The 12,122-nt window shown below is 44.8% G+C and overlaps 1 protein-coding gene across 2 annotated transcripts in view; it reads right to left on the reverse strand.

Moving 5' to 3' along the window:
• Positions 1-12,122, reverse strand: part of ANO2 (anoctamin 2) — a 246,767-nt gene that overhangs the window by 9,046 nt on the left and 225,599 nt on the right. For both annotated transcript variants that reach the window (XM_040979008.1, XM_040979007.1), the window contains 3 exons: positions 4,559-4,711; positions 4,172-4,224; positions 2,127-2,308 (listed from right to left, as the gene is read on the reverse strand). In XM_040979008.1, coding sequence (XP_040834942.1) covers positions 2,127-2,308; positions 4,172-4,224; positions 4,559-4,711 — 388 coding nt within the window. The remainder of the gene's footprint in view (positions 1-2,126; positions 2,309-4,171; positions 4,225-4,558; positions 4,712-12,122) is intronic.

Here is a 12,122-nt window from a genome sequence, read left to right on the forward strand (position 1 = left end):
TTTGAGTTATAAACATGAATTTTGTAATTTTCACCTTCGGATGCCTGTTTGTACCATGGAAATTCTTTGACCAAATCATGGATTCTAAAAGAGCAGGCCTAGATGATACATGAAAAGATTTAGAGTGGCACAGACCCCATGTATCCACTGGCCAGACCCCCAGCACCCGGGACAGACAGTCCAGTATGCCAGCCAGCCAAAAGAATGAACTTGGGTATTGCAGAGTCTAGTTGCAATTCTGCCTGCTGCCTGCCTTCAGTCCATGAGTCAGACTCTTTACAGCCCCAGAGCTGAATAAAACCTAAAAAAAAAAAATCAAGACTCCCATGAATACATTTATTTCTCCACCCTTGGGTCTGAACCCTGATTTTTATTTACTTCTTGACTGGTGGGAATTGCTTCCAGGTCCACAATATCCTTTCACGGTTATTAAAACCATGAATTATTCTGGTCATTTTATTCAGCTGCTTGGATTGGGAAGAACTTGGATCTGAACGTGAGTAGTCATCTTAGGATGGCAACTTTGGGCACTGTTTCCAGATGCCAACTGGAGATGAGCTCAGGGTCATCGTGGCTGTGAACGGACTTCACTGGAAGCACTGGGAGCGCTCAGACATCATGCAGCAAGGTCTACAAACATTTATGTCAACCTCACAATGTTTTCCTGCGTTTTTATTGTTGTTGTAATTATTTTGTTGTTTTAACCATAGGAGAGGCAATCTCTGGTCAAGTCCCTTTGTAGGGATTCTCATTTAACTAGGATACAAAAGGGTTAAAAAGTGAATTTCCTCCCTCTTGAGTTCGCCTAAATCTAACGACCAGGTCAGCTTTCCTAAGCCTGCTCTGCACCCTCTCATTCCTTAACACCCCAAAAAGCCAATATCTGCACCCTCTCGTTCATTAACACCCCAAAAAGCCAATATCCTCCCAATGCATCATATTTAAATCCCTATCACTAGGTCTGGTGTTGTGGCACATCATGTTAAGCCACCACCTGCAACACTGGCATTGCTTATTGAAGGACCAGTTCAAGTTCCACTGCTTCGTTCTGGATCCAGCTCCCTGATAATACACCTGAGAAAGCAGTAAAAAAAATGTTGAAACACTGGACTCCTACCACCTGTGTCAGAGATCCACATGATGTTTTGGGCACCTTGCTTCGACCTAGTCAAGATCCAGCGTTGCAGCTACTTGGTAAGTGAAACAGCAGATGGAAGATGTCTTTTTGCTCTGTATTGCTCTCTCTTTCTCTCTCTCTCTCTCCTTCTGTGTGTGTGTGACTCTACTTTTCAAATAAATTTCAAAAAGCCTTTAAAAATTCCTATAGATATCAGAATTTCCCATTATGTACTTCAATCTGTGTAAATTCAAATATGTTTGGTCTTACATTCTTCCAAGAAGTGATACATATATAAGGTGTTTTTAAAAAGACTGTGGAGTATGTCTTTAATAATTTTAAAAGATTTATGTATTTGTATTGGAAAGTCAGATTTACAGAGAGAAGGAGAGACAGAGAGAAAGATTTTCTGTCCACATTTGGCCGCAACAGCTAGGGATGAGCTGATCCAAAGTCAGGAGCTTTTTCTGGGTCTCCTGCATGGTGCAGGGTCCCAAGAGCTTGAGTCCTTCTAGACTGCTTTTCCAGGCCACAAGCAGAGAGTAGGATGGAAAATAGAGCAGCCGGGACATGAACTGGCAGCCATATGGGATGCCAGCACATGCAAGGCAAGGATTTGAGCCACTAGGTTACCGTTCTAGGCCTGCAGAACATGTTTTTGAAGCATAAACTTATTTTGGTGAGAAACTCCCAGAAATGTTACACATCTCCCAGAAGCTCCTCCAGGAAGCCTACCTTGCCATTCTGGTTCCCAGTCTCTCTGTATATATTCCATATTTCACTGTCTGATCCCATGGGTCGGTTTCTTTCTTTTTCAATTGCATCACAAACTATTTGATAGTGAAGACTGTGCTACATGATTTTTTGTGCTTCATAACAATACATATGTGTTGATTGACTAAAAACTATTCAATCTTGGGAGTGGGACAGGAGACAGGGAGCAACGAGAATGGCATCTTTCAAAACCATCCAGAAAATTACTTGCCTCTATGACTTCTCATGACTTTACCTGCAGAACTGAACCTCTTGGTCAAACTGTGAGTTTTCTGGTTGTGTTCCTTCCTTCAGCTGGCTGACGTTGAAAAAGGAGAGGGTGTGATTGACGAAGCCATGCAGGGTCCCATTGTGACTATAGGAGTACTGGTACACCAGGCGAGGAATAAAGTCGGATGTGACAGCAATGACGAAAGCCTGAGCGGGTGGAACCACAAACACAGAGGATTGATCGGGATGGACACAGTCCAGATGACGCAGAGTCAATCCAACTGAGTGCCTATCCACGTGTAAGCTGTCCGTTCAGAGCTGCTGCCCTGATTCACACACAAGCACATGCAGCACACACAGGGTCTTGTCTGACTCCCTGAGGCTGGCTTGCCTAGCTTTCCCAGCCTTGATATATGGTAACAAATCCACCAGAGAGTAGCTGTGAGTATGAATGATGTTTGCAGCAGCTGAGGATGCTAAGCTGGCTTGGGTCATTTGGGGCTGTCAATTGAATCCACCTCTAAGACATTTGAATTAGCATTAGTATTGGCCATGCCAAAATAGAGCACTGGATTAAATGGGCAGAGACATGTAGCATCTGCCCTTGCAATGGTATAAGAAAGCCAGGAATACCAAAAACATGATTGCATGGTAAGCTCAATTTGACCATTCTCTTGCAACACTTTTTAAGACACTGTGTAACAGAATTTTTTTTTTTCATCTATTGTACTTAGGAAAAGTAGGGCCTGGAGGGGGAAAGGGGTGGGTCCTTAGATGAAGCAACACATATCCCTCACAGCATCTGGCTTGTCTAAGTGCTCTATTAGTGTCCACAGAGCAAGCCACACCGCAACTGAATGAACGTGTTTAAGCAGGAGGTGCTTTCCGCAAGGAAAATCCTCCATCTTGTTGGCAGGTGTTTATACTGTATTCTGCACCAACAATTAAAGCCCTTTAAAAAACAGTTTGGAGATTGTTTTCTGAATGTATACAGGACTGTGGATGGCCTTAACTATACATGAGAATGAAAAACACACTTAGTTATCACAGCTACAATTTGTCGTGCACTTGTTTTCTATCTGTTTGTCAGCCTGTTTAAGTTCCAGAATGAAAGCTTTGAGCACAATGGCTACCTCCCATTTTATAGATAAGTAAACAAACCTTGGAGTAGCCAGGGAGGTAAGACTTCATGTCATTCTTTTCTCTAGAGGGAAAGCAGTTCCTCCCCAGGGTCTCTTTGTTAGCAGACACAATCACTGCTCTGTCTTCCAAACTGCACATTGTTTCTAAGAGTCAAGATATGCATTTCCTACTTGAAACAGTCACAGAGCAGCCGGCTGATTTGCTCTGCCTCTCCCGCTCCTTCTCTGTGTGTTCTCAGTGGCGAATTAAAGCCAAAGCCGGAATCCATGTTTCTCTCGCAAGGGAAGGTGGATGATGGCTGTGTGTGCTGAACTGGCTGTAGCTTCTTGGGAGATGGAACAGGAGGGTCTGCCTGGCTGTGATCCATCCAGAATGCAAAAGACTGCTGTTGGCTAGGACCCAACGGGATTTCCTCTGCCACGTGGACATGAGTGGCAAGGCAGTTAAGAGGTCACAACAGGTAGGCCCCTTCTGCTTCTGTGTCCTATATTAACCTTCACAGTGTCCGGGTCCTTGGGATAATTAAGACTTTGTATTGACAATCCAAAGGAGCCGTAATTAGGAATCACAGCCTGGCAATGTTCCAGGTATTGTTTAAGTCAGGAGTAGAAGCAGAAAGGAAAGAGATGGATAGATACATAAAATTCTTTCCTCATTATTCTTGGCTCTAAGGAAAGATCTGATTTTCTTAAGGCCAAGGTATGCAATCTGATGGATAATTATCTTCCTTTTCCTTGATGAAATTAAAAATAAAATTGCACAGCTCTGGTGACAGCCTGCTCAGTTACCAGGCATGTGGGTGCTATGAACCAGAGGGCTGTCTCGAGTCAAGTTCCAAAGGGAAAAGGGTGGGAGAGAACCAGAGTTGGCTCTCTGCTTCTCTAGAAGCCTCCCCACTAAGCACTGGGATACAGTGTGAGCACTTACGTTGATGATAACAGAGAACTTGCCGATTCCAGAAAGAATGTCAAACCAAATTCCTGTAAGACAGAAAGCAGAGCGTCTGACTTGCTTCCACACTCGGTCCAGTGTGACAGTGCTGCAACTCAGGGTGATGCTCAGCAGGTAAGTTATGAGGCACCTAGGATGGGCACAGGTGCCTGCCCACCACATGGAAGCCCAATGGAACAAGTACGGTACATAATAGGGCCTCAGTAGACCCAGGCACATGAGGACAGGCAACTCATAGGAGAAAAGAAGCATGTGTTTGCCCCTGCCCTTTTGATACCCTTGAAGGTGGTAGGAGGAGGTTGAGTGCAAGATGAATGGATGGAAGGGCACGGAGCTGCCATGGTCCCTTAATGGGGCACATACCAATATCTTTGGTTCTCACAGCATCTGGTCGTCTCAGCTCTGTCACAAACTTCTTTGCATCAAGTCGTACTTCGATGACATTGTTGAGAAGGGCAAAAACAGGTGCCAGAGGAAAGGAGGCCACAAAGAGGGTGACGAAACCAAACTGGATGACTAGGAGAGAGGAGAGCATGAGAGATTTCAGTGGGGAGAAGTGGAAGTTAAATACAATCTGCTTCATAGCTCCAGCTGCGGTCCTTCCACATTGAGATCTCTTGAGCTCTTTTCTCCTCCTGCACCACATGAACGCATACATATTTCTCCCTCAGTACCTGTAGGCCTACTGACCAATGCCATTACTTGGCAACAGCGTGTAGGCATGTTAAGGAGAAATGGAAAAAGGGAAAAAAAATCTTGCCTCTTTCCATTAGCATTTACCTCTAGGCATTAACCCTATTTATCTCACTCAGAGGCTGGCAAACTTTTGTAGTGAATGGCCAAACAGTCAATGTTTTGGGATTTTCAGGCCATATGGTCTTGTCACAACAACTCACCTCTGCCATTGCAGAGTGAAAGCAGCTGTGGGCAACACATAAACACAAGGCCTTGGCTGCGTCCCAATAAAACTTTATTTACAAAAGCAGTAAATAAAGAGAGCTGGAGTTGACCCCCTGGCCATCGTTGACCAACCCTTGACGTAACTTTGAAAAGCCACCTCCCAAACGTGGACTGTTCGCCCCCCATCTATAGGCAGTTTCTTTGTTTAGAAAAACCTAAGCCTTCATCACACATTTATGAAGAGTTGGCTAAATGTCAGGCACCGTGCCAAGTGTTTCAGGAGGTAAAGGTCTGGCCCCGCCTTCAAGGAGGTGGAGCAGGGCTTGGGGAAGTGCACTCAGAGACCCACGGCAAGGTTTCCTGCCTGCAAGAGAGAAGTGAAGGAGGAATGTGCCAGACACAGAGTCAAGGCTCATGCCTGCTCAGGATGAGGCCCAAGGGGCTCGTGATTGAGTCCTAGAAGATGAGCCCATGGTTGCCAGGAAACACTAAAGGGAGCAAGCATCTTGAGTCATGAACACAACATGAGCAAAGGCATGCAGGCAACCCGTGCCAACCAGATGGCTGGAAGAAGGCCCTGCCTGCACCATTGCAACCGCTTCTTCCTGGGTTTCCTGGCCATCAGTTTTGCCTGGCTTCTACTGTCCACATGGCATGCACCCCTTGGAATCTGATCCTGTCATCTCTTACTCGCAAATACTCCCATGGGACTGAATGGAATCCACATTTCTTATTCGGGCACTTTGCACTCCACTTCCATAACTGGATGTGCTTGCTGATCCAAGCCCCTGTCACTATCCACACTGATGGCCCACACTGCCGTGATACCCCTTCCTTAGACAAGCGTATAGAATCCTCAAAGAATGAAAAGCCAGACTCAAACTGAAAAATAAAAAAGCCATTTTTACAAGGGGATAAGTCACAACAACTCAATGGAAGTAACAAGAAAGAGAATATTTCCTTGGGCAGTTTGCTCCATATACAGACATGGGTCACAGCTCTTACAAACCTAACCCTATCCACCGCCATTGCCCTTGATGAGTTCTTGGCAGTCCTGGCAGGTGCCTGTCAGTGGAAGACACTTGCATCAGAAGGCATGGAATTGTCAAGTATAGCATTTAGATCACTGGCCTTGCTAGCTGGCTAGCTAATATGGATTATTAGGGAGGGAGACATGGGGGAAATCTTAAAAAATAAGTGCTGGGAGCCAATCCACAGTGTAGGAGTCTCTTGCATCTTTTAAATGAAGTCTTGCTCAAAAATTCACTTTGGAGTCAGGAGTAGAGGTTAAGGACAGAGGGGGAAGCAAGGAAGAGGAATGAACAAGGAAAGCAAAATAGATAGTATTCTAGTTTCCTCAAACCTGTAAACTGCGTATGTGAACAGATAGAGGTCTATATAGATATGTCCTCTAGTGTTCTACACTGATCTTCTTGAGATGAACTCAGTCCTACAGAACAAATGCTTCTATCCCAAATGCCTTCCCCCAGCAGAACTTGGTAAACTCTGCAAAGCCTCAGCAAAGGTTTAGGAAGAGGAGTAACGGGGAGGACTTCTGGGTGATTGCAAACACATACAGCATGCTCTTGCTGCAGTCATGCAAAAGGCAATCAGAACTGCAATGTCCCCCCACGATCATAATGGAATTTTCCCCTTGTTCTTTTCTCTTACCCAGAAACTCTAGAAGCAGACATCAGTTCAATCCCCTACAGTTGCCCTATCAGTTTGCTTTTCCACCTTCACAAATTCTCCAGAGACACGTGCTCTATGGTGGCCCTACTGTCAATTAAACCACCTTCCAGTACTGCCTTCATGCTCTCTGATGACGCCAATCAATAACACAGAGTCCATAACAAAATAGCTTGTCTCCTTCCTTTGTTGTACAGCTGTGTGATCACCACTGGACAACCTCAAGGGAGTGCGTCAACATCGATGACATTGGACCTGGTGTAACAAGACATCCCTGCCTCCTCCTCTAATGGGAGTCCAGGCAACTCTGGACCAAGAAAAACTTCTCTGTGTGTAGGTATTGCCTGCTCAGACGGGATACCATAAGCCCTTCTAGAATTCAATTCAAAGAAGCAGAAAAAAAAAAAAAAGCTTTGTTTTGCCTTGGGGAGGAAGAGAACGGGGAAGAACAGTATAAACCTATATCCCTCTAGCATGCAACTGCCAAACTCAAGTCTGGCTCTTTGCAGTCAAAGACCAGAAACACTGTATCAGATGGGAGGCCTTCTGGGTTCACTTCAGGGGACATAACGATACCAGCCTTCACTGAGCTCTGTTTCCAAAAACAGCAAAGTCCCCACTGGAATCAGAGTAGCACCGGAAATACTCAGTGCACTGTGTAATAGAAGCCAGCCTGCCTTGACCAAGAACATATTAAACTGGCCAAGCCAATTAGGGAGGAATCTGTAAGTTGATTGTCAACTAACTCTTTACAAAACCCACTGTAAAGAACTCCCTCCAGAAATGCTGATTTGGAAGCACAAAGACCAGAAACGCTCACAGGTACCTCCACCCATCTCTGGTGCTGGTGTTTCCCTCCCCTCAGTTCAGCAGCTAAGACTCTTGCAAAATATCCACCAGCTCTGTGCTGCTTAATGCTGGAGACAATTAAAATCACAGTGATTACCTGGGCTTAGGTTAAACTAACACGGAGGAGGGGAGTTAAACTAAACAAGATGGCATCCTGCAAGGACATTCCAAGACAATATGCTTAAAAACTAGAAACAGTATAACAGAACAGACTGGAAAGTCAGATGGATGGAGAGAGATCTTGATGGAATACAGTATCTCATTTCACACTCCTTTATTTAATTTTCTCAATGAAAATGTCTACCCTTCCATGTGCACACATATAACCCCAGACCCTTGACATTTTCCAGGCTTTTCCTCCCTGCCCAAGTCCTGTGCTAATGACTAATATTTTGGCTCATATGCTAGAGATCAACTCTGCCTCCTTCCCAGCTATTCCAAAACCATTTTTACTTCTTCAGCATATTATGTGTTCCATTCTTCACCTTTCAGGATCTCGAGGAAGACCATCCCCACTCTAATCCCCCATCAGCTCACCCAGGCAGAACTGGGTACCATAAGCATTTCTGTACTGTAATCCCATTGTGCCTCACACATGTCATTATGTTTATTTGACTTGCTACCTGGATGGTAAGCCTCTCGAAAGCAGGACCCAGATTTGACTCTCTTTGGGGTCTTCACCATCATTTAAAAGCTTTTGTTTCATATATATGAACTTATTTCACCAGCTGTGACAAAGAGGAAAGAAGACAAAATATGTAAGTTGAAAGCATTCCACTTAGTGATGGGTGAAGAGAGATGGAGAAATCAAATGTGAATACCTCAACATTGCAATTCTCCTTGCTAGAATTTGCACAAAACCCTTGGAAGGAAGTTCTAATAAATATAGTGAGGAGAGAACGATTTAAATGAAAGTTATTCAAACTGTATTATTCATTTATTTATCTGAAATAGAGAAAGGGCGAGAGAGATTTTCTCTCTGCTGGTTTACTCTCCAGGTGGCTACAATATCCAGGGCTGTGGGATTAGGCCAGAGGCAGGAGCCAGGAACTCCAATGGAATCTCCTCCATGAATGGCAGAAACTTAAGCACTTGAACCATCACTTGCTGTGTCTCGGGAGCAGAGTAGACAGAACTCAAGCCAGCAATCTATCGGATATGGGCATCACAAGCAATGCCTACATAGACTTTGACACAACGTCCATCTCAACTTTGTGTTGTCTTACTTTAACTTCCTGTAGTTCAGTAACAGCAACACAGTTTGCTTAAAGGGACTGAAAACTGGGAGTTTAAGTATTCACCCCCTTCCTTCCTTCCTCTCCCCTTGCTGCCCTGACCCCTTTGGAACAAGGGAATAGCTGAGAGACGCATGGGTGTGGGTTTGTCTTCTCAGGGGGGGCGGGGTGGTTCCTAAAAAGAGTCAGCTAGAAACAGCCTGTTAACATAAACACTCATGTGAAAGCACAGCAGGGGAAGGTCATCACTGTTTATTTCACCAGCTTGTATTTCAAGGCTGTGCCCAGTGATCCCTTTCTCCTATGAGCAGAGGGAAACCAACTGCACTTGACACCAGGGCCTCTCGTGTGGAGAAGAATCCCAAGTGTTGATTGCTCATGCAAATAAAAGAGGCAATGAGAAGGGCATTCAGACAGGTTCCCAGTGTGGGTCTGTGTTGCCTGAGAAAATAGCAGCAGGCTTCAAAGAAACTTGAGTTTCGTGGTCCATCCGTCACAAGCACTTATTGACTACATTCCATAGAGTGGACCACACTCACGACTAGAGACAAAGATGAGTTGTGCTGTAGCTTAAACATGTTCCCCTTAAATACATGTGTTGGAAATTTAATCCCCAAAGCAACAGTGTTGAGAGGTGAGACCTACAAGAGCTAACAGATTAATGTGGCTTTCATAGCTGCAGGGTACTTAGCATGAGAATGAGCTTGTTATCAAGGCCAGGCCGCCCCACTCTATGACCATCTTGCGCTTTCATCAGGGTTTGGTGCAACGTGAAGGCCCTCATCAGAAGCTAGTGCCATGCTCCTGAACCTCCTGGTCCTCATAAGTGCGAGCCAAATAAATCCCTACTGTTTATAAATGACTCGGTCCCAGGTATTCCATTATAGCAACAGACTTAGACAAGCAGTGGAGTGTGTCACCATTCCCAGAACTCTGAGTATGTGGTGGGGAAGATCAACGTGTAAACACGCCTTGACAGCATCGTGAAATTACAACAATGAACAGCAGCACGAACAGAACGCTGCGAAGTCCCAAGCAGGAGTAAAGGGCCCTCGCCAGCAGCTCTGTGTTGGCTTCACAGAATTCAGAAGCATTGACCTTGAAGGGTCAACAAATGGTTTGCTACGTGGTTGGTAAACAAAATCTTTCCTGAAAATCCACCGATCCAAATTTCCAATTGATTTAGGAAATAAAGACAATAAGTGGAATTCCCTTTCAATCTGCTTGGAGTCAGCCAGGGCTTATAAAATGGATCGGGCTTGATTCGGAAATCCTGAGAAGTCATAACAGGAAGGGACAGGCTTGAAATAACAGCTCAAGTGTTAACAGTTTACTGCATGTAAAGCAGTGCAACTCAGGGACAGATGAGAAATACACATTTGTCTCTGATTTTTCTTCTTTTTTTTGCCCCCCTGCCCCATCTTTTCCAGTCTTCAGTAAGAATGGAATTGGTGAGACCTATGGATTTCTGTCTTAAGAACAGGCTGGTCAATTTCCAGCAAATGCCTATTGAATGAACAAATGAATGGGCTTTCTCACGTTTGTTTATCCACCTGCAAGATAGCAGTGGGAAGGCCAGTGGGTCATACATTCTTCCTCCCACCCACCATTGGAGTTGTGGTAATGCAGTGCGTGAGGGAGACTAAACGAATCATGATGGAGGGACGTTCCCCAGCAACGAGTCATCACGGCAGACTTTCGTTTGCTTTATTCCCTTCCTTCTACCTCTTCCCAAAGGGTTGTGAAAAAAGACAACAAAAAATGGGTTTATTGAACTTTAGGAAAAGAGAAACATTCATAATGAGTACAAATCTATAAGCCAAAAATCAATCTACAAACTCTGGGGACCTACATACAGGTCAGTTCAACCTGAGCTGAATTTTTAGTTGATAGAGCAAGAAAAGAAATGGAGAAATAGTGTAGTTCTCCATAAGTTTAAAATGAAAAGGCTGCGTTCCATCCATCCATTCACCGTTACTGTCTCAGCACAAGGCTCCTTTTGTCTAGACTTCTATGGGACCCTGAGAGCTGCACTACCAAGCATAGTCTTGACTTTTCACTTAACCATGCATGGGAAGAGGGACTCCCAAGTACAAAGCAAAACTCATATGATGAAAAGAAACTATACCTGCGTTTCAGTGATTTTGCACCCAGACAGATGTTCTCTTCCGAGTTTTTATTAGTTTGAAAGACTTAGAGACGCTGAAAGATAAACAGATCTTCTACCCACTTGCTGACCTCCCACATGCTCTTAAAAGCTGGAATTGCTTTTTGGGGTCCTTGATTGCGAGATGATAAAGACAGCACCCTTTTTGCTGCACTAACTGTGCTCCACAGGTGCCCAAGGATAAGATCATCAGAAAGGTTGTCATTCAAAACACAGTGCAAGCCACTGTCATCAGCAACAGCTCCAAAGCACAGGGCTCCTATTGCCCATGAGCCCTCCAAGAGATACGTGAGGCTACATCACTGTATGAGCCACATCATCATTCACAAGCCAAGGTGGTCAGAAATTGATCTCATGAAGCTTGCAAGGACCGAACAGCACTACCTGGATTTAGGCCCTGCTAGTGCTGCACCACAGCCTGCACCAAAGCCCAGGCAAGTCTGGAAAAACAAAGTGGGGATTTATGTTTAAATAAAGAAGAGTTGAGACTGGGCCTAATTAATGCCAGGAGCCCAGAACCCAACCCAGTTTTCTCACATGGATGGCAGGGACCCAAATACAAAACATCACTTAGTGCCCCTACTCCTCCAAGATGCTCATGAAAAGGAAGGAGAATCGGGCACAAAGCCTGGAACCTGAATTAGGCATTCTGCTATGAGATGTAAGTATCTCAGCTGGCATCCTAACTGCTGCACCACGTGTCTGCCCCTGAATTATCTTTCAGTTGTACTTTTCCATAAACAGGCTGAAGTGCCCTCAGACTGATCATTCCAAGAAACATATGCTTCAGAAACAAAGGGAGGAACATGGTCTGGGATTCTTTTTTCCCAGAAGAACTGCAGCAACACTCTGGATGTTGCCTGAACTGTGTTTATACGACAGGTGGAGACAGTGGCAGGTACCTGAAGATCTAGTGGACTGACTCAGTTCTTATACACAGGGTGGTTCAGGAAGGGAATTTTCTGGTTTTGTAAGCCATTAGCTTGTGGCATATGCTCTTGGAATGCTGTGCAACACAACTCCCGACTGACAACTCTGCAGAGTGTATACTGCCTCATGACCACAGTCAGCCCCTATTGGAAATTTG

The sequence above is a fragment of the Ochotona curzoniae genome, unplaced genomic scaffold (genome assembly GCF_017591425.1).
Source record: "Ochotona curzoniae isolate NIBS_2020 unplaced genomic scaffold, NIBS_Ocur_1.0 contig_2927, whole genome shotgun sequence".
NCBI classification, from domain to species: domain Eukaryota; kingdom Metazoa; phylum Chordata; class Mammalia; order Lagomorpha; family Ochotonidae; genus Ochotona; species Ochotona curzoniae.